The sequence below is a fragment of the Chenopodium album genome, chromosome 8, assembly GCF_948465745.1.
Source record: "Chenopodium album chromosome 8, dcCheAlbu1.1, whole genome shotgun sequence".
In the NCBI taxonomy this organism is placed as follows: Eukaryota; Viridiplantae; Streptophyta; class Magnoliopsida; order Caryophyllales; family Amaranthaceae; genus Chenopodium; species Chenopodium album.
The window spans coordinates 26,267,704-26,291,383 of NC_137841.1; the positions used below are offsets into that span (position 1 = coordinate 26,267,704).

General features: G+C 35.2%; 1 protein-coding gene and 1 long non-coding RNA gene across 2 annotated transcripts; both read right to left on the reverse strand.

Annotated features, from left to right (window-relative positions):
* Positions 1 to 2,696: 2,696 nt before the first annotated feature.
* On the reverse strand, positions 2,697 to 5,459 carry LOC145555969 (uncharacterized). The gene is made up of 3 exons (XR_014091646.1): positions 5,296 to 5,459; positions 5,151 to 5,212; positions 2,697 to 3,145 (listed from the first exon to the last, which is right to left on the reverse strand). It is a non-coding gene; the product is annotated as an uncharacterized LOC145555969 (long non-coding RNA).
* Positions 5,460 to 19,159: 13,700 nt separating this feature from the next.
* LOC145555970 (cyclic dof factor 2-like) lies at positions 19,160 to 23,449 on the reverse strand. Its single transcript, XM_081617674.1, has 2 exons — positions 23,119 to 23,449; positions 19,160 to 20,845 (listed from the first exon to the last, which is right to left on the reverse strand). The coding sequence occupies exons 1-2, from the start codon at positions 23,323 to 23,325 to the stop codon at positions 19,559 to 19,561; spliced, it is 1,494 nt and encodes a 497-aa protein (XP_081473800.1). The 5' UTR covers positions 23,326 to 23,449; the 3' UTR covers positions 19,160 to 19,558.
* Between the last annotated feature and the right edge of the window lie 231 nt (positions 23,450 to 23,680).

The following is a 23,680-nucleotide window of genomic DNA, read 5'->3' on the forward strand; positions in this document are numbered from 1 at the left end:
TCGATATTCTGCTTCTGCACTCGACTTAAATAAAGTATTTTGGCGCTTAGATGACCAAGACACGAGGTTGTCCCCTAGGAAACAACAATAGCCCAAAGTGGAACGTCGGGTATCGGGACAACCGCTTCAGGCAGCGTCAGTGTAAGTAATCAATCGATGAGAAGTAGTAGAATATAAATGTAAGCCATGATCGATGGTACCCTGAACATAACGCACAATGCGTTTCAGTGCCTCATAATGAGGTTCCCGAGGATCATGCATGAAATGACACAGTTTTTGTACCGTATAGGCAATATCTGGCCTGGTGAAAGTGAGGTACTGAATACAGAGTAGGATCCCGAAAAGGTGGTCCTGCATATGCACTAAGTTTGGACTTAGTGTCAACTAGAGTAGGTGCACGCTTACAAGAGCCCATACCTGCATGCTCTAAGATCTCCTGTGCATACTTTTCCTATAAGAGTAGCAAATAAGAGGGAGTACGGGTCACCGCAATCCCTAAAAAATAACTCAAAGGACCCAAGTCAGTCATAGGGAACTCAGTTTGCAACTGAGATATAATCCTTGCACGCAACTTGTCAAATGAGGTAGTTAAAATAATATCATCAACATATAAGATCAAATATGTCATATCATCACCCTACCGAAAAGTAAAAAGAGAGTTGTCACTCTTGGAAATGATAAAAGCCAATTTGATGAGAAAATTCGCAAAGCGTTGGTACCAAGCTCCGGGAGCTTGTTTCAAACCATAGAGAGCCTTGCAGATCCGAAAAACATGAGAGGGAGCCGTCCGATCAACAAAATCCGGAGGTTGATGCATATAAACAATTTCCTGCAAATCACCATGTAAAAGGTATTTTTGACATCTAATTGATGTATCGACCACTTTTTAGCCATACCTAAACTGAGAACAGTGCGAATTAGTGGCCGGTTTAACTACCGGACTGAACGTCTCATCACAATCCACAACAATTTCCTGCGACCTGCCATCACATACAAGATGAGCTTTGTGCCTTTCATCACCATTAGACTTATACTTATTAAAAATCCACATACAATTAACAATGTTCACCCCCGCAGACCTAGACACCAATTCCCATGCTCCTGTTTTAATTAAAGCAATGTACTCATCATTCATCGCGTGCATTCCAATTTTGGTCTTTTAAAGCTTGTTTATATGATTTTGGAAGAGGGGATTTAAGGTGAGGAGGACCCGAGGTTGGAACAGTGATGTTACAATATTTCAAGTTAGGGTTAAAAAGCCCTGTTGGCAACGGGTGACTCGGGGAGAGGGGATGGTGGCCGGGTGGGCTGCAGTGGGGGGACCCCACGCGTAGGCGGCGGTGAGTAGGTGGCCGTAGGTGGGCTTTGATGTAGGGAGGGCAGAGGGGTCCGCGGGCTACCCGTTGCTGGAGTGGGTGTGCCGCAATTAAGCTGCGGCATGGACTGTTAAGGGGAGGAAGGGGTTGGTTGGGCCGCTGGAGAACCAGCGTGAGATGGCCCGCATGGGGAAGGTCCGTATGAGCCTCTTGTGTTGGGCTGGGCATGTGGTTTGTGTGTGGTGGCCTGGTGAGGGGTTGGGCTAGGATTTGCAAGCCGATTTTGAAGTTAAGGGTGAGTGATCAATGGGGATTGGTCATGAAATCCTAAGAAATCATAATCTGAAAATTTGAACTTAGCCAAATTTTTGTAGGGATAGGTTGACTCATCAAACACCACGTGTCTAGAAAGAATGATTTTATTTGTGGAGAGATCAAGACACTTATAACCACGATGATTAGAAGGCCGGATAGCCTAGGAAGACATGCACATGGAGTAACCTAGGAGCAAGCTTAATTATGTGGAGCAGTGGCGGCTAAATTTGGGAAACATAGACAACCAAAGACTCTAAGATGATCATATGAAGGATTTTTGCGAAAGAGAGCTTGAGCCGGGGTTAAGTTCTGTAAGGACTTGCTTGACAAAATATTTAATTTATATGTAGCGGTCTCTAAAGCATGAGCCCAATAGATCGGAGGGAGAGAGGCATGAAATAGTAAAGTGCGTTTGACATTGTTTATGGTGCAAATCATACGTTCGGCTTTGCCGTTTTGTACACAATTCTAAAGGTTTAATATCATGTGCAGTGACTCTATAATAATGTGTGACTGAATTTTGGAAAGAGTAACTACACATTGTTTTAATGCTTAAAACAACATGCTTTCTTTGGCAATATTTACGTAACTTACTTTGATTTCTTTTCAAGATTTATAATTGAGATAATTAGTCTTCTTTTGTCTTAATTATATTTTCAAAATACAAAGTTTTTAAATTTTGTCTTATTGATAGTTTAAGACATTATTGAAGTTTGAAATCATGTCAAACCACTCTAATATGAGTTTTGGACCGATTCTATCGATCCAATCCATGTGCAGTCCAAGGATTTTTTTTTTTTTTTTTTTTTTGAGCAAAGCAAAATTGGTCTAATCTATGTTACTTTAAATTTGTGTTATTTTAATAATATACTTCAAAAATTGTAATTAAAATATTATATTAAAACTGTGTAATAAATCCAAATGAGACAATCAAAATGAAACAAGAGAGTATGTTTAATTTACGTGATTTTTGAATATTCATTGACTGTACTAAAATTTTGAATCTTCATGTGTGCAATACTGCAATTGTGCATACATAAACTATAGATGGATCTTGTCTAAAAACATGATAGTCGGTCATTCATCACATGGGTAAAGATTTTTTTATTATTATTATTTTTTTTTTTTTTTTTGACCAGATGGGTGTAGATTATTTATTTATTTTACTTTATTATAAATAAAGTCATTTAATACAATTCTTGATTGCTTAAAGCTAAGATCTTAAATCTTACATAGATCATTATATCTAGATATCTAGAATGAAATAAGAAAATTTAGTTTCTCAACACAATTTGAAGGAAACAATAATTATGTCCTCCCTTGTAGTAATAGCTAGCTTTGGACGCATGCTTTGCTCTTCATCAATCGCTAGTAGGTTGTTCGGCTGGCGGCGGCAACGGTGACGATGGAAGGTTAAAAGGAAATCCAGACCTAGAGTTAACGTTTGGACCCACATTTGAGCTACCATAATCCATCAATTCCACGGCAAGAAATCTTGATTTTCGTGGAGTTTCCTAAAAAAATGAGTAAAAATGACATTCATAACATATTTTACGTGTTAGTAATAGAAGAAATTTACAACTCTTGCTTGTCTAAAGCATACACATGTAAAGTTCATGAAAACTAATCAAGTCGAAGTCAGAAAAAAAGGAAGTCATGAAGAAGTATATGTTTTTCATTCCTAAAAGTTCTTTTCTCCCTAGTCCCTACTTTACTTGTCCAAGTTGACTAATACGACAGTCACTTTTGTCATTTTTTGTGACTCAAAATGTTAGTCACATTTGTTTTTTAGAAGTACTATTAATATTATTTTTTTTACCAAAATTCTCTAACATGTGCGAAAACATTTGTGCAAATATAACTTTTCCATATAAATTTATTTTCCCATATACTTTAACTAGGTGAAACCCCCTGCAATGCACGGATATTGACTAATTATAATGAAAATATAATTAGATATTAAAAAACTAAATCGATTGATCAGTATTAAATCGTATGAAATACACGTATTAAAAATGAAATACAGTTCGTATTAAAACAATAAAAACATGATAGAGAAAATATTTAAATATGTGACAGTTATAATGTGCAAGTTGATATTTTAGAAAGTTTACTTTAGATTTTATATAAAATCAAAGTCATTATGCAATCCTTTTTTTTTTTTTAATGTAATAATATTTTTTTTAGAAAGTAATTTTGGCGGGAATTTTTTTAATAACACATTGACAAGTGTCCTCCTAGATTCGCTTTTAGTAGTATGTAATTGATGATTACTTTCTCTCTCTATTTTTTTACATGTCTAATGTAAATTTACTTTTTCAATGTACTTTATTTATTTCTCCTTAATTCCCGTGATTTTTTTAGCAAAAGTGACTATCAATCGGGGACGAAGGGAGTATCTCATATAATTTTTATCTAGAAATCAATAATAGTAAACTTATGCGGAGTAAATTTTTATAAATTTTGATGTCATCTTAAAAGTATTTCTTTTTAACTCTTTGCTAGATCATTATCACACCTGTCTCTTTGCTAGATCATTATCACACCTGTCGTCCTGTTGTATGGAATAAATTTTATAAGAAAGAAATGATAAAAAGGAGCATGTCAAGTTTTACAACATATATATTCCATACTAGAGAGGAAAATTGAGAGCCAAGTCAACGTGTCTTTTGACTTTTGGTTTATTTACATTAAGTAACATTTAGTCACACCCTCTTTCAAGTTGGAATATGTCTCTAAAAATGAGGTTTTTTTCCTCGCAAAAGCTCCTCATAGTTTCTTGAGCTTGTTCAATGAAATATCTAATGAATTGCATTTTATCATAACAAAAATAAACAATTTTGAGAAACGATCATATACTACCCCCGGTCCAAATTACTCGTAACTTTAGGTATTATTTGTGAGATATAAAATATTCCAAAGTTGATAATAATTTAGACCGGAGGTAGTATATTATTATAGCCCCAATAACTTGCACCTTTAGGAAAAGAAAGAAAGGATAATTTAAATGTAAATTTACAATAAAATAAATATTACTTTAAACATTGATAAGAGGGGTGGGTTGAGATACTGTGATGTGAAGTACTAATACGTATATAAGTTGCTTTTATTATACGGTTTATTTACCTTCAATTCGTTGGTCATTTTTAAATTGGTGTGTCAAGATATTGTAATAAGTGAACTATTATAATTTGGATGGATTTTTATTTGAGAATCTCTTTTTAGTTTCTAGAATCTCTTTATTATATGAGTAATAAATGTTATAAAGAGACTTTGTATTAAGGAATGGAGGGAATAGTATATAGGATTCGTTGGTTATCGTCATATATACCATCGTATGACACGTCATACAGACATACACAATTCTTCTTCATACTTTACAATTAGTACGAGTCTCATGTCTCTCAAGTTCTAACGACCAACATGTATATTTATAGGTCAATATGAGAATTGAGAAGGATATATGCAAAACTTTTTCCCAAAAAAAGACGGAAATTAAGGTATAAAGGTACAACTTACTTGTTTCAAGGAAGGCATCACTGCTTCAGCAACTGGACTTTCCCGTAAAATTCTTCCATATCCTTCAACAACACAACGTATATTGCATTAGATTGTAAATTGTAATATAAAAACATGAAAATTCAAAGGAAAAAAATTCTAATACCTTGAGAAAATGAGATAACTAAAAGTGCCAAAACAAGAAAAATTGGTACAAATTGAGAATGACCCATTATTTCTTTCACTATATTATGAAATGGGTTGCTCTTAAATTTTTGTAAAGTTTTGAGTTATATAAATGCCAAGAACCAAGCTTTTCTGGAAACTCTCTCAATTAAAGTTTCAGATCCAATGCACAACTCTTTAATCTTTATTGGGAGCTATGAATTATTAGTTGTATAATTAAATTAATTAAGTGCATCAGGTTGTGTTATTACCTTGAAAGTCGTAACCCAACTTTGAGTTTAATAAATTTATTTTATTAAGCATGTAAACATGTCTAAGATAGGTTTGCAATACTATAATGTGTGTGGGTGTGGCCTTAAAAGTTGACTTTATAGTGTGTATTAAGTGCTAATTGTACTTCTTTTGATACTATAATTGTTTAGTGATTTAGAGTTTCAATATTGTTGATTGGTTAATCTTCGTCGAAGCATGGTGTGCTTTTACAAAGATGTAACGTGAGTATATTAGTGCTAACACTGCTAAGTAATTGCTGTAGGTGCCTCCTCGTTGAGGTGAGTGGTTCACTTTTAATCACACATGTTGTGAACTTATTTGAACTTATTGGTAATAATTCAAACCGGAGTTTTCGTAAATTATCAAAAGAACTGTCCATGGAGTATTTGGCTTTGTGTATATAAACTTGATGAAAATATAGTGTTTTCAAGGCTACCCGAAGAACAAAGCAATTAGCCAATATCAATTATAAGGGTTAAGACTTGAGAGAAGAAAGCCAACGAGCACTTTTTTTTTTTTTTTTTTTTTTTTTTTTTTTTTTTTGTGACTTAAGCTTAAATGACACACCACATAAAATAATTAAAAGAAGTAAGACTAGAGTTTGCAGCCGTAGCAAGGTTGTGGGCCTTCTGGACCACGTCCCGCTGCACTTTGTGAACGTTGCACCAATTAAATTTTCGACTGAGCTGACGGATACGATCCATCGTCCATCTAAGAGTAATATCCCGACCCTTTAATTAAATTCCTGAGTGAGTAAACCATAGAACATGAATCGGTATAAATAGTAACAGCACGTAGCATCCGTAGCCCCTCCAAGCAAGCATTCATTTCCGCGTGTAATGCTGATTGTGCCAACCCATGGGAAGCTCCACCCAATGACCCCTGTTCCCCGTACTCCCCAAACTTTGGGCACCACCCCATTCATGATCTATGAGTGTGTCTATTCCAAGACCGTACCCATTGACCAGAATGACCATGGGCCTCAACCCTTCACCCTAGTCTTGTAAAATAGCTCGTAGAAACCCGGGAGGGTGGTCAACAATATGTTTCAGTGGATGTAAGGATCTAAGCATATTATCCGTCCCTGTAGAAAAAATGCCCTGCTGGCGAAGACCCTCGCAAATAATGGATGGTATAGAAATACCGATAGTACCCGGGACGTTAAAGACCCTATTATTCCTCGAAATCCACAACCCCCCCCCCCCCACAGAGTTACAATAAAAAATGTGGTTCTATGAGCATGGTAACCATCCTGGCATATGAAAAGCCGGATATAGTACATGATCCAATCTTCAAAGGATTGGTCTACATTAGATTGTGAGTAGATTTGTAAAATTCCATCACTCAAAGCATCTTGAGTAGAAGTGCAAAATCTGAACAAGTGTTGTAAATCCTCCACTTGAGACCCACAAAGGTCACACTGAATATTAATCTCCAATCCTCCTCTACCCAGATTACACCATGTTGCCATTCTATTCCAAAGGAGGGTTTCCACATAAACATTTTACATTTTGGCAGAATATCAAGTGACCACAGTGTTTTATATATATCCAGAATATTGTCGTGTGTCTATGGTGCAGTAGACTGTTTAAGGAACCCATACCCCGTTTTGACTGTATAACAGCCAGACTTGTGGTAATCCCAGTACAAAAAGTCATCATCATCTTGGTTCGGTAATTCCAAACTAGAAATCAACTTGTACTTCTCTCTAAAAAAAAAAAAACCAAACGCTCTCCCTTCTCTTTAAAACAAAGAAAACCCCTTTCCCCTGTTTCACTTGCCGCCGGTGGCCAGAGCAACGCTGCTCATCTACGGTCTTCGGCGAGCATTCTTAAAAAATATTTGGTCTAGTTCAACGACGCTTCATCCCAAAGCTAACCATACACTTCGTTTTCCCGGAGTAAAAGTTAGAGTTAGGGTTTCTTCTTTTGGGGAAAGTTTCTTTAGTCTACTTTGAAGTACCATACCAGGTCTTGTAGAAGAAGTAAGCAAATTTCAGTTCGCATTCGTCATCGCTAGTTATCAACAACACCAGAAGGTCATGGGATTCGACAACCTAGCTAAGGTCCTTTTCAAAGCTTTCCCAATCGTCGTTGTTGGTAATTTCACCGGTAAAGGTAAAGGTAAAGGTTAGGGTTAGGGTTTCTTGTTTGAATTAGGATATGTTGCTTAAGGGTTGTCGAATTCGGTTAGACCAGGGTTTTGGTTTAAATTAAAATTGGAGCTAACTTCATCGCCGTCGTGTGTAATTTCGAATTAAACGGAATTAGACGGTAAAGGTAAAGATTAGGTTATGGTTTCTTCTTTGGTTTTTAGCCTTTTTAATCTTAGTCTGCCTGTTACCATGTTTAGCTTCTTGGTGTGTTTTAGTCTTATTTTCAGTTTGTGGGAGTTAAGTTTGTGGTTTAGTATGTTTTGTGGCTTTCTTGCTATCATGTTTTGCCGAAAGTATAGTGTGATACGCTTCGATGCAACCTTTGTTGTTCCATTTGGGTTTGGTCGTCTGTACTCTTGTTGTTTTACAGGGATTTAGGGGAGCTAAGGGGGTGTGTTAGCCTCTTCTTTTAGTGTTTTGGCATTCGGGCTTAGGTAAATTTGGGGTTTGTGGTTTCATATGGACTGTTTGGGTTTGTGAGGTTGATTTTGACTTGTTGTTTGTGTGCTATTACCTCTTTTGATTTCTTTAATCAACAAAGTTTTGGAAGGTATATAGATATGAAAAAGTTTACTGCACAACCCTACTATGATTAACTAGTTTAAGACTCGTGCTATGCACGACAATAAGTCTATTATTTTTTTAAAATAATAATTGTATCTAACAAATAAAATTTGATAAAACATATCTAGAAAACATATAAAAATTAAACAAACTTTCAGAAACTTATATTAATGGAAATAAATAATCCCACCTTTGTGTGGTCTGACAATAAAAATCCCACCTTTTAATTATTATGAGACAATCCTACCTTTGCATGTCATCTTTTTTTAACAGACCATGACTTCTTAGTGATCGGGTTATGTAGGTTATGTGTCACGCGTCAAAATTTAATAGGTTTAATTCATTTTTTAATACAAAAATACATAAAACAAAGTACAAAAAAAGATAAGAAAAAAACCTAGCCACTAACCCCCACTTTGAAACCCTAGCCCCTACCTAGCCACCACCAAAACTGGCCGGCCGCCCTTCTTAACCTCTGAAAATGGCGGCCTACAACAGGGATGCATTTATAGGGTATTTAAGGGGGGTTTTCGGGGCCAGGATGGGGATTTTCGTGGTGGTTAGGGAAGCTGGAATGGAGTTTTTGGCGGTTGGGTAGGGGTCTCGGCGGGTTTATTGAGGATTTTTAGGATGATGGCTTTGGCCCATGGTGGTTATGGTGGTTTTCGGGGTTGATTTGGGTCAGGGGGTGATTTCGGGGTTAGGTTTTGGTCAGCGGCGTGGTTTTTGGTATTGGGGGGGTGTAGACACCTAAAAATGTCTCCCCAAAACCAAACCCGATGATGAACAACCTTTCATCGCCATTATTGGTTGGGTTGAGTATTTAATATTTGGAGTGCTTAAATCAATATTCAATCCCAATACATTTCATAAACAAACTAATTCCTAGCCCATTTTCCCAAACCATAACTTATTTTCCTCTTTTCGTGCCTTTAAAACCAAAATAATTCATTTTGTGTCCCTTAAAATCATTCATTTCGTGTCCTTTTTATAAAAAAACGTTTAGTCCAGTTCATTTTGGTCCATAATCTGGGTCCAATGATTTAATAGTTGGATGGGGTTTGAAAAGAGCTTTCCAACGATATATTATAAGCCCAAATCCGAGTTATAACGAATAAGTTATGGTCAAAATACTAAAATGAGCCCAAACCGAACCTAAGCCCACCTTACCTACGACCCAATGATCATGTGGAGGGTCCAAATTATTTAATCCCATTCCTAAACCAATTAGGATTAATTAGAAACTTCTATAAGTTTCTAAAAGATCTTAATTATCCTTTTTGAAAAGATAAGATTAAGAGTTTGATTTTTTGAAAATCCTATTTCTATCCGAATTAAAAGACGTTCAAAGATAGTCAGATATGATTTTTGTGCCTCATATTTTTATCAAAATTTTATATGGTTGGATATCCCTTGAAATTATCTTTCCAATGATATATTATAATATCAATTCCGAGCTATAACGGAAAAGATATGAATAAAATATCAAACTCTATCCAAAACTAACACCATCTCACTATTTCGGCCATATCTTTAATTATACAAAATATTTTAATCTGATTCTAATTGGGTTAGAAAGTAGACTTCAAGAGCTTTCCAACGATATCTTATTTATCTTATTCCGATATCTGGGTCAAAAGATATGATAAAAACAAAAATTGCAAAAACTACACTCTATCGAGTTTTATTCCGATTTAATTCGAATCTTATCTTGTTTTTTCGACCCTTCTTTTTTCTCTATAAATAGAAGTCATATCTCCCCTTTTTCAAGGATCAACAAGCTTGATCATCAAATAATTCTCTTCTCCCTCTTTAGCCTAAACACTAGCCTCCTCATTCTTTCACTATTCCTTTCTTTAAGCACTCCAAGGAGTCCATATAATACCCAAAGTTCTATACTTAAACCAAGGTGTGAAAGGTATAATTGACTGAGGGTTTGGACTAAATAAACTCTACTTTTTATTTAATTTAATTTAATTTCCATTTGATTTATATTTTAATTGAAGTTACTAACAGTTTATTCATGATGTAGCAATTTAAAGGAACGCGCGGAATGAGAGTAATTACTTAATTTAATTACTCTTATTTTATTTTAATATTGCTAGTATCATGATTAGGGTTATTTTATATTTAATTTGACTAACACTATTATTGTTAAATTGCTTCCAATATTAATGTTTATTTTATTATATTTATTGATCACCATTTTGCATGTTTAAAGGGAATATGTAATTGAAAATCACGTTAATAAGATAATTTGGACAACCGGTTTAGGTTCCTTTTTAATCTTGTTGTTTAATCAAGTGATCACAAATTTTATAGAATTATATGTTGCATTAATATTCAACCAATTTAGCTTAATAATAGTTTGGAGCAAATTGAATATTTTTTTTATATGCCTTTGAGATCACAAGAATACTTTTCACTATAAGAATCGAGTAGAGGCCAATACGGGCGAATGTGACTCCATGACTAACTTTGTACCATCATCCCCGATCCTCCTTTTGTGGTTCCGAACCATATGGAGTTAGTAATCTCATGGATTATGAATGGGGTGTAACCTTCACGGGTCAATCGTTGTTGCCTATCGTTGTCCCTTTATTCGTGGTTGCCTTAAATGATCTGTGAACGGTTTACAAGTTCCTTAATAACTTGTTGGCGGTTCTCTGTTTTCCTTGTCCCTAATCGTATTATGTCAATTCCCACTTCCTATGAGTGCCAAGCATATTCACACATGCATTAACATAGGCGCATTTCAAACGACGCCTACAGGGGGTATCGATTGGTCGTTTTTAGGGGTTTAGGGCGGCGGGTGGCCGTTATATGGTGGGGTTAGGGTTTCACGGTGGATTGGGAGTGGTTGTGGTACGGTGGTGGATTTATTTAAAAAATATTTTTTACCTGCCTTTTTTTTTAAAAAAAAAAATTACCAATTATTGACCAACACGTGGATTTAAAAAAAAACATTTTAACCTGTTTAACAGGTTGTAGGTAAAAAAGATTGTAAAAAGAAGATGACACTCAAAGGTGGAATTGCCTTATACTCGTAATAATCAAAAGGTGGGGTTGTTATTATCAAACCACACAAAGGTGAGATTATATATTTCCATTCTTCCTATATTAAAAGGCAAAGAAAAAGTTCAATATCAATATTATTGGACACACAAAACGAGATACTTACGTTTTTTTTTCAAATTCCGATAGCGATTCCGACCCTAAAAGACTAAACCAACCCCCAAAACCTTACCCGAATAATTTAGGCGGTTAAAAAATTAATGACACGCAAATCAATATATTTTGTGACACGCAAAATGAAGTATTTATGTTTTTTTTTTTTTTTTGCCGATTTCGAGCTCAACTTTGATCCTTAAAACATAAAACGACCCCCAAAACCTTATCAGACATTTTTTTACATGCAATCAAGAAAAAGAAAATAATTAGTTAACCACTACTAACAGATCCCTAATGAAATCTGTTAAGTGGTACTGTAAACATCTGATTGTGTCTCCCCAAAAAAACCAAACCCAGTGATGAGTACCTTTCACGTCTTTGATTATCGAGTAAGGTGAGATGTTGAAGACTCTCATGAATTTCCCCCTTTCTAACCCTTCTTTAAATGTTTTAAACCAAAAACATTCATTACAAGTCCCTACTATCATTCATTTCGTCCTTTTTAAAAAAACGTCCAATCCAGTATAGTTAGGTCCATAATTTGGATCCAATGATTGTGTAGTTTGATGGGGTTTGAAAAGAGCTTCCCAACGATATATTATTAGCATAAATCCGAGTAGTAACGAATAAGTTATGACCAAAATACTAAACGCCTTAATTGCGAACCCAATGATCATGTGGAGGGTCCATTTATCTGAACTATATGTTTAAAACCATTAGGATTTGTCATAAGTTTCTAGAATTAACTAGAGATACTGTATCTTCTCTGAACTGTGTAATTTAATGATAACATGTAATGACTATGATGTCTTTATAGATTCCCCAATGGATTTTCAATATCTTTGTTTGGTTTGCTAAAGTACTTTTTTTCCACAGGTTACACACCATGAATTTCCAAACAATTCTGATAACTTTGTTCACCAATCCCTTATGGCAAAGGCGCAAAGCAAACCATTGCTACTATTGATATTGTTAAATGTTGCTGCTATTGACACAGCTGGACGCTGTTGCTGCCTATGCTTAACATTGCTACATGCTGTTGCCACCGCCTATGCTTGACGCTGCTGTTGTTTTCTCAGCTTAGCCGTTGTTGCTTCCTATGCTTGCTATTGCTCATGTGGTTTTCTAAGCTAAAACAAGATTCTCAATTAGTGATGAATGAGCACATAGAAAACTCAATACTATGAAATACTGTACAAAAATAATTTATATGCAATATTAAAGTTATTTTCTTGCATAATTTTATAGCATATATATGTACACATTCTTTTTTTATAATACTAGTACAATAAATTGAATTTTATTTATGTGGTAAAAATATTCTCTACACTAGATCTTATTTTGGACTTGAAATAAAGAATCTTAATAATTTGAATATATGGAAAAATAGCGTCGATAAAATAAATGTAACTATGGACATTAAAAAGCGCCGCTAATTTTATAATTTGGGACAAGAAAAGCGTCACTAATATTAGAAAGTGCGCCAAATGTTGCAAATTTCGACGCTTCGTATAAAGATTTGGAGACAAAAAAGTGTCAAAACTATCGACGCTTTTAAATGACGCGTATTTTTCTCGGCTCACGTTAAAAAGTATCGAGAAGGAATCTTTCGACGCTTCTAATCGACGAAAATAAACTTAAAATGCGTCTAAAAAACACGGAAATTCTAGTACAACTCATTGGGCACGCATTACGCTGGATGCCTTTTGATTCTACATAAATCTGGATCAGAATTGAGGGACTACCAGTGTATTATAACAACATCAAGGTGGCAAACAGGGCATTCGCAAGATTAGGGAAAGTCTTATTCTATGACGAGGATTCGTTAAAAAATCTTGTTAGGTGTGACATTAGAGTTAGGGTATGGGTGGATATAAGTAAACCACTCATCCCTGGCTTTTACTTTGAGTATGCTATGGGAAGCTTTGAATGGGTTAGCTTTCGTTATGAAGGGGTTTTTGTTTTCTACAACATTCATGGTGATGGATGTCTAACACAAGCAGAGAGATGGAGGTGGAAATGATACTCGTTTGCAATAATGGTGATGGATGTCTAAAGGTTAGCCTATCTTACAAACCCATGTTTACAAGGAAACTTATAGGCCCAAATATTGTGAAAAGGCACAGAACCAGATGGATTGATCTCACGGACGATTATCTAGGAAGATACTGTGACAGGTTGAGTGAGTCGGAGAACGGCTGGGACCCAGAATCATCCTCTCCCTGTAGCTTCGGTGGTGTGCCAGGAAAAAAGGAAAAATGGAATCCAAGCCCAGACTTATTATATAAAGAGGATGGGAGATAGCTAGGTGGTAGGAAAAGACCAAGAATTAATGCAGCATTAATGGCAGTTAAACACGGGAGAAAGAAAATCCTTCACAAGATCACTAAAAGAAGCCTTCTTTCTAATCAACGACGTACTACCAAAAATAACCATTCTAAAAATCTTGAAACCCGGGTTGATAAGGGCTTTTATGTAAATCCACTCATGCTTATCAAGCCGCCTTTTAAAATGGTACAACAAAAGAGATCCTTGTCTGACAGGTTTTTTCTTTTTTCAAGCAAAAAACAGAAAATCTTGAAGTATAATGATATGTTCTTTAAGCTTCCCATAAATGTAATCAATGTCAGCCCACCCACCCAAGTTGACATTCCCTTCTCTCATGGATTTCTTTATTTATACACACCAACCCCACTTATCACTTCCACTCATTCGGTTCTTTACAAAAAAAAAAAATAAATAAAAAAATACAAACTTTCTTTTCAACCCCTTCGGATCTGGGAAGCCTTGATATGCTTCTACTACCAAAAATGGATGACATTGATTTCTTTGATTGTGATGATGCTACTTGTGTCATTTGGGACGTTAATGGACTAGTGGGAGCTACCCATATCCTCAAGTAAAGTGGTCTAGTAAAAGGAGGTAAGAGTTTATCGGCCCCTGACTTCATGTTATCTGATGATTTGGACTCCTTTTTTGAGTCTTGAGATGAGCTTGGTAGGATGATTGAACCGTTCGTAAGGCCCAAAAACAAACAGGCCTAAAAAGTAGCCCACTTTGATGCATTAATTCCATAAAACCCCAACAAAATTGATACGTAAAAACCCACCCTGCTCCCCAAACTCACCAGATTCCTTTTACTCTACTACATACCTCAACTACAAATCAGTCTCCTAAACTAGATCTATCCAAGAATATGGCCAGAACTAGTGATTTGAACATCTCACCTAAATCATCTGATTAGGAAAGGAACGGCCTCCTACTAAAGCCCGTCAGTAGTGTGGGGGTGAAAGGAAAGGTCGTTGCAAAAAATGGGCTGCCCTGTTAGGCCATAATGGTCCCAAGAAGAGCAGTTTCTGGAAACCTAGTAGGTTCCTAGTGGAGAACTTTAAGTGGGGGCGAGTCTAGTGGAGTTAAGCGAGCTTTCAATCTAAAGTTGGATCTAAATTTGGATCCAAAAGAGCTTTCAACCCAGACAAGGCAAAAGGCAAAAAGAGAAATAAGAACAAGGTGTACAAGGGAGTTACTGTGAAGAAGCAGGGACTTTTTGACGATGATTTGCCAAGATTGGTGGTTCCTAGGCAAGAAAAGGGGACTGTGACGACGGGCTTGGCTGCAAAGGATGGAGTTGAAAAGGAGGTGCCAATTTTTTTTCAAGTGTTGCTGCTCATGCTCTAAGGGTTCCGTGGCTACCCTTGGAAAGCCACGAGAAGCCGAATGAGAATCTGGAGTTGGAATTGTAGGGGATTAGGGCCTGCAAGATCCCCTACAAAACCGATTTATTAGTAGTAGTACTAGATGTATGCCTGTGGATTGTATTTTCATTTCTGAAACGATAGTGTCCTATATATGTTGCTATCCCAATTTTCTCTAGAATGGGATTTAGTATTTGCTTCAGAGGAGTCGGTAGGCAGTTGTTTGTAGGCTAGACTAAGCGATTCTTTGTTGAATGGCTTGCCAGTAGTTATTTCTTTATTTCTTGTAAGGCCTATGACCAGATGAACTATGAATCTATTATCACTTTCGTTTATGGCTCGCCTTTTCTAGATGACTGGAAACAAGTATAGGATATGCTCACTTCTCATTTGAGAGTGTTTCCTGGAAACCATGTATTAATTGGTGATTCAACCATGTTGAACTACAATCACAAAAACTTAGTCGCACGAACCATATTAGAGAAGCAAAATGATTTAGACATTAGCGAATTTAAAGAACAGCAGTTCACTTGGACAAATAATAGGGAGGGGGATACAATTATGAAGAAGTTAGACCGAGCATATTGTGATTCCAAGTGGGCTGAATAGTATCCAAATGCTATAATCTTAAATTTTCCATGGTTCTTATCAGACCATAGTCCCATTTACCTTGACGCAAATCCTGATCTCGGCAAGCTAGAAGAGGAAGAGGCTATATAAGCTGGAATCATGGGTGGTGTACTTTGACGAGGCAATGCATATAACAAGGAAGAGTGCTCTTCACAGCATTTTGGATCAATGATGTATCAATTATACAGGAAGGTGCAACAAGTTCGAAAGAAGCTCGTGATTTGGTGTTTGAGTGGAAACAGACGAGAGGTATGCAATGGGATAAATTCCAAGAAGTGTTACAAGAAGCTCAATTAGCCATCTCGATTGGGGTTAAGTAGCAAAGGTTGATCTTAGAAGAAAAATAGTTGCGGATGTCATTACGGGATGAAGCATAGTGCAATGGATGTTCTGGAAGCAAAGAGCAAAATCCAAGTGGGACAAGCTACAAGATGCGGTAACATCCTTCTTCTTCCGGAGTGTAACAAAAAGGAAATCTAGAAATAAGATCATTGCCTTACAACAGAATAGTGATTAATGGATGATGGACGAGAGCAAGATTTCAGAGGAATTTATGCAATATTTTGGCAACATATACAAATGTCAAGACGTGGTAGAAGACGAGGACACAATTGTTAGAAGATCTTCCCTCTTCGATGAGTGGCTTCAACATATGCCCGAGCTAACTCTTTCTCAATTGCAGGTACTTAATGAAGAGTTTTCAGACAGGGAAATCAAGGAAGCCGTTTTTGGGATGGCCCCATTGAAAGCACTAGGTCTAGATGGTTGCCCTTCGATCATCATTCAGAATTGCTGGGACACGATTGGAAAAGATGTTTGTGCGGCTATTAAAAGCTTCTTCTAGAGTGGTCATTTTCTTAGGGAGCTAAACATGACTTATTTATGTTTGTTGCCCTAGGTCACGAATGCTGTTAAGGTGTCTCAATTCCGTCCGATAGGGATATGCAACACATTCTACAAGATCATTTTCAAATGCCTGGTCAATAGGATGAAGCAAATCCTTAGAGACCTAGAAATATAAAAAATGTGTTCATACTAGGAAGACTGTTGGTTGATGATTGCTTGATGGCGCATGAGATTTTGCACACGATCAAGAACAAAAAGAAAGGGCCAAATTTTGCTGCTGCACTCAAGGTGGACTTGAACAAGGCATATGACAGAGTATGGAGATTTTTTTGCTAATTAGATAGATAAATAATGTTTGATCCATGAAATATTATATTAAAAAATTATAGAAAAAAGTTGAAGAAAAAAATTTAATTCAAAAATATGAAGAACATGAAAATCATTAGAAGGGACAGGAGTGAGAAAAAATCAGACCAAAAAAAATTTCATCCAAAAAATAGTAGTGGAGAATTAATTATTCATTAACTAGACACATAAACAAAGTTGATTCATGAAACATAATATAAAAAATTAAATTATAAAAAGAATATTAGAAGAGAAAGAAGAGAGAAAAATCGAACCAAAAAAAATTCAGCAAAACAAAAAATGAGAGAGAGCATGGGATGGTTGGGAATTTGGGTACATTAGTTGTACCTTGAAAGCAAAATCATTGGTTTATACTTGATCCACATTAAACCATGTTTATTTAGAGCCTTTGCTATTAAGATTCTAGGAACCACGTTCTCCGTATCTAATAGTTTTGGGTATATAAAGATGTAGGCCAAATCGACTTAGTGTACTTTACAGCACACTCGCCCGACCGGGCATTGGGCCGCCTGATCGGGCTCGGCCAAAAATTACACCTAGCAGATTCTCTTTGTGAGATTGGTTATTTCTACTTGGACATATAGTTGAAATTGTGTTTTGATATGTGGCCTTATTACTTGTCCATAATCTCCTTCTTCTTAGTATATTCTGATGGACTTGTAATAAAATTAATTAGAAATCTAAACGAAATGAACCCTTAATCACCGAACCAAATTTAATTCTTCGACTTTGGGATTCAAATATACAGTCATAAAATACACTTTAAACTCCAATATTTCGTAATAGCTCATTAAGCTTAGAAATTATTATAATTATGCAAATTCCTACAAAATAATACTAACTCTAAAATAACACTAAACAACGTAAATTTAATAAAAATTGCTCCGCAGATTCCAAATAAGCACAAATATAACCTTGCGGTTGGGAATAAAAATATACATATAATATACTTATCAAAATATTATAACTTTATCTTTCGCGATAATATTATCTAATTATTTTCAATTTTTATTATTATTCTCAATATTTATTTTTAATTTCAATACAGATTACTTTTCGTTATAAAACCAGTGTTATCTTTCAAAAATTTAGAAAGTTTCACAAAATAACTTACATATAAGATGAAATTCTGTGAGGTTCTAATGGAATCTTACATTGAATAAGTAATAAAATCTCGCGTATCATTTCTTTATAAGAGAACGATAAAATAATTTTAAATCAATAAAAATAATTTTAAGATTTTTATGCTATATTTTTTTTATGTACAACCATGTAGGTTGCTCAACGCTTACGCAATTTAACTGTACAAATAAGTAATAAAATCTCGCGTATCATTTCTTTATAAGAGAACGATAAAATAATTTTAAATCAATAAAAATAATTTTAAGATTTTTATGCTATATTTTTTTTATGTACAACCATGTAGGTTGCTCAACGCTTACGCAATTTAACTGCACAAATTTCGTATGTTTTATTTTTTTAGATTGAAAATAAACTCAAAAATTAAAATCTCACCATTAAGAAAAATACCATTTCATTAGTTTTCAAATAAGGGTAAGAAACACAAATTCATTGAAACTAAGTAATATAAATTTTGTTAATAAATTGGAAAATTATAATAATAAAGTAAAAATAAACAGTAAAAAGGTAATACGGATAAGAATGCGAAACCCTAAGAGAAGAGTAATGTGGAGGAAGGCTCATTTTGTGAATGATTGAGAGTATTGATGACTTCTTGAGTGGATGATCAAAGGCAAGGCAACTCCATACAAATAATTTATATAGTTCCTTAATGCTGATGGATTTGAGTTAGTAAGCACTTCATGAAAGTTCTTGTTCTAGCATATTTCTTCCACTGGATTGTGACAATTTCTCCAACCTTCTAGAAACATATAGAAATTAGGATATTATGCATGTGCCATTAATTTTCTTTGATGATCATGATTTACCTCTAATCTTCCACTTAACTCATAATACCTCTAAATCTTCCACTTAAAAGATTTGGATCATAACCAACAATATAAGTAAAACATAATTTTAGAAGACATGCTATGTAAAACTTATCAGTACAAGATTTTAATTTGTTATACTATAAACTCTATTCTAACATTCATTCTAGCTACTTATTTACGTAGCTCCTGGTATCATGCCAAAAAACCTACTTCACTCTCACTTATGCAACTGTATATATGTACATTTAATGAACTCTCGAGAAAAATCGAAAGCAAATCTATAGCAGCACCAACATATACTATTACTGACAGCTGTGAGGAGAACATATCAAAGTAAGGAGAACAATGAATCAGATCCTCTTCAGTCTCAGCTAGCAGAATGGTTCAGTGTTTAGTTTGAATACATAGAGCCAGTTCGGAAAAAGAATTAGAAGGCTCTTACTTGTTTTTTAAGTGAGTTCTGAAACTGCACTTGTTGTAAGGCTGTCAAGTAAATTATCGACCATTATATTTAGGCCGAAAGTTGAATGTTGTTACAGAAAGCCCTCAATTTCAATTGAAATGGAGAGAAATGACCAAATGTATATTGGGTCATTTTGTGTTTTCTTGAAAATTGTGTGTCCTAGATAAGGCTGCTGGATTTGCTTGCAGTACTGGAGAGGTTTCCATACGAGGGTCATTCCCTTCATCGCTCTTTGATTGGAATGCCTTGAAAAGACCAGAACCTCGACCTATAGTTACTGGTTTCTCACTATTTTTCTTCCCAAGGGTTTTCCATATTGAGCTTTTTGCTACTTCTCCTGGATCATCAATCCTCAAAGTTTTTGGGATCCAAATAGATCTCTCAGAACCTGTCTCTTCAATCTCTTTCTCCTCGGACTTGGTTGGACTTAGCATAGTCCCGTCTCTTGAATGCTTTCCTAAAGGAGAGTTTGGGCCAGAGCTCGAGTTTGAATGACTTACCTGAGATGGTTGAGCCGTCAAAGGAATATTCCACGTTCCTGGCACATTGTATCCCCAATAAGGAGCTACGTGATAAAACGGAATAGCAAAGCCGTTTGGGCAGAAAGGTGGAGCTGCTATAGGATTCCATTGAGTTGAGTTCCAAAGATAAGGCCAAGGTGATCCCGGGTAGCATGGAATTTGAGGGAAGGGAAGGCTATTAGGAGCTACTGACTCATTTAAAGCCAATTTGCTAGCATAATCATTAGAATTTGATCCATCAAAGTCATTACCTCCATGTTCCAAGCCTCCGAAACGATTGGGTATTTTCAACTCCTCTGGCTTTTGAAATCCATTACGCGAACAATTCTTTTCTGTCTTTTCTGTAAGGTTTAAGATTGATGCCATAGACTCACAAAGAGGTACATCTGAGCTGAAGCTAAGGACGGTGCCATTATTTGGTAGTACAGGGTGGAACACATTAGGAATATCAGGCTGAGTATTATGGAATGCTTCTGGAATGTTGACTTGACGATGATGAGAGACTGAGTTCTTGTTTCTGCGACGCCCAGCACCAACAGGCACATTCCTCATTGTACCACCAGCTGTCCAATATCTTTGACAGTTTTTACAGAAGTGACGAGGCTGGTTGACATTGTAATTATTGTAGTAACAGAACTTTGTGTCCATACTATTGCACCGGGGGCATGGGAGTATCTTATCAGGTTTCTTTGGAGTCATATCTTGGGACAAATTCATCTCTGTCTTTTCTTCTTCCAGATTTAATGATTCTCCTGATGCCTTTTCTTTAGCACCTGATAAAGGGCCAAGATTATCAGTGCATCCTAATGACACAGCTTGACAAGTACTCGTATCTGAAACTTCAGGTGAAACTCTAACTTGTTTTGTTTGAAATGTCTTTCCATCATGGTTAATCTGAAAATGAAATGAAAATGATATTAACAAAAAACATTAGAACCAGCTATTTTACCCCTGCTTCTCACTTCAATCCATATCATCAAATATGATAACAAAAAACATTAGAACCAGAAAAGTTTTCACTATTAGAAAATCAACCATATTGCATAATCAAGTTGTATTTGTATCCTTTATTGCAATAGATCAGCTTTGACTGAGCAATAAAAAAAAATTATCATGATGCTCAAACACCGATATCCAGTAATATCAATTCTCTATCAGTCGCAATGGCCAGCATTAAGATACAAATATGAGGTTCGATTTTCTCAGTCTGTTAGTACCTTTTGAGACTAACCCGTGAACTCATTGATATATATTCATTAAGAATTTGAATGACTTTAGAAAGGTGTCAAAAGATAACAGCATGCCTTTTCCAGGACTTCCCTACGACAACTCATGCCTTTAAACCATCGACTTTATCATAAACATAATTTTACATAATTACAGTCATCTATTTGTAAAGAAACTATTTTAACTATAGCTCGAATGATTTGACTTTCCAAGATATAATCAGGATGTACGTAAATGAAGTTACGTATTAAAATGCAACCATTCAACAATGAAAACTAGCTTGACTCATCAGTATATAAGAATGTTAAATATGTTGAATTAGCAGAGATAACTCATGAAATCTTTGGGAGTAATACCAATATTTTAAGCCCCAAAATCTGATGTACAATCGATGCAAGAGGAATCAAATCCACAGTGTATAAAAACATACCTACAATAACTAACTACTGACTCACATATATGATCAACGATCATCATTTCTTTCCAGAATTTTACAAAAGTCATCATTTCCGTTCTTGCTTTACCCCTGTTTATGCACAAAAGTACTTTGCATATTCTTTCAGGTATAAAAACTATTGTGTGTCCACCACACTACAACATATACTCCTTCCCGAATATGAAAGTTACAACCCTATATGTCATAAATTTCCCGCGCAAAAACATAGATCATCACATTCTACCACAAAAAACTCCAATACATTGATAACATTTACGACCAAGAAAACAAAAACTCCCATCAATACTCTATATATAAACAACACTTAATATACATCCCACTTCATGCAGCCTATTTAAACGTTTGTTATTCATTATACATTATTATATCCAAAGGATTCCTTGACTAAGATAATGAGACAATTCTGCAAGGTCATTTATGAAATTATTTCCTAAATTCTCATGAAACATTTGTCTCTGCTAGTCACTGATTAAATTGTTCAAATATTTTAGTGTTTACCATTGAGAAAAAAATAAAACTGATGAGTACCGTTGAGAATTTCCCAAGAAAAAACTCATCTTAACTAGTCAGAACTATACATTAAAAAATTAACAGCACCACCACCAATCCATCACTCGCCGCAGAATACTCTACCCATAAGGCCGAAAATAGATAAATCGTAGGAGTTAAAGTACCAATTTATTCCCAAGATTACTAAAGCTACTTCAAATCTCACAAACATAGGCAAAGTCATAAAAATTCATTTGATTAGCTTAATTTCACCTCCATTTCATTAACATCCTTCACGAAGCATCGCTATTGTAATGACACACTAAAATTTAGTGTAACCTCTTTACTGATACAAAATCAATTTCATTAAGAAATCTCAATACATATACAGTAATTGGACAAATATGTAGGTGTTGAAAAAGATAAACATTAGTAACATATGATATGAAACTTTGCAAATCACTATAATTAATCAATGTAATTAGACTAATCCAATTAAACTACCATCTTAATTGCTCTATCCACTAATTATCATGGGAATTTGAGGCTTAGAAGAGCTTCTATTGTTACTTACATACAAAACAAAATTAACATGTGCCATTTTGTTAGAATCGTCACAATGCGCAACATCCAAACTTCTAATTTTCACATCTTATTTGTATGTGATTAAAGATATAATTGGTCAAATATATGTGCATTTAAATATAGGGTAATAATGATATATGCAAGTATTAAGTTGCCGCGAGTAAATAGGGCTAATAAATGTTTATTTATTAGCCGTATGTTTATTCATAAATATTTAAAAATTATTAATTAATGTAATAAAATTTCATAACCAATCCACCCACCTTCGAACTGATCAAACAAAGAACCATAACAACATTATCATTAAACATTTCAACTCAAATTCAATAAATTAATAATCAATAACCTACAATTTATTATACGAGTACTAATTAATAAAAAGATAAAAACAAATAATAGATGAATTTACCTCGTCAATTTCTCTGTCTCCTGGAATACCATTTTCATCCATATCCTCTGTATCAATTTCATCGCCATCTTCGTCGTTGTCGTCATCATTAGCAACGTCAATTGCATCAGTTGGTGGTGACCAATTTATCGGGGAATTCAAGGGAATTTCCTGCAATGGAATAGTCTTGCCAAACAACTTGATTGCAGGGTCTTTTGTTTCCGCCATTGTTAAAAGAAAATAAATATTTGAAGATTTTTGGTTGTAATTTATATACTCGTATTATTGTTTGACATTCCGCAACTTAGGAAAGAAAGAGAGAGAAAGAAGAAAAGGGAGGAAAAAGTGCAAGAATCTGAAATGCTTATTTTACGGAAGTGAAGAAATCTGAGACCCACCCTTTTTTGGTGTGTGTTTTAGCCGCTTTTGGTCTTTTCTATGATAGAGAGACTCAGAGACCTTTACTATAAAATGTTGCTTTCCAATTTGTCTAAGCTGTTGCGTAGATAGGTATAATAGCGGTTCCAAAACCCAATTAGACACGCTTCAATTGAAAAAAGCCCTAAAACTAAGAACATAGAAG

Coding starts and splice junctions, on each gene's coding strand:
- LOC145555970 (XM_081617674.1), bottom strand. CDS start 23,325: ATGGCGGAAACAAAAGACCCTGCAATCAAGTTGTTTGGCAAGACTATT. Junction 20,846..23,118: donor GAGACAGAGAAATTGACGAG/GTAAATTCATCT, acceptor TTTCATTTTCAG/ATTAACCATGATGGAAAGAC.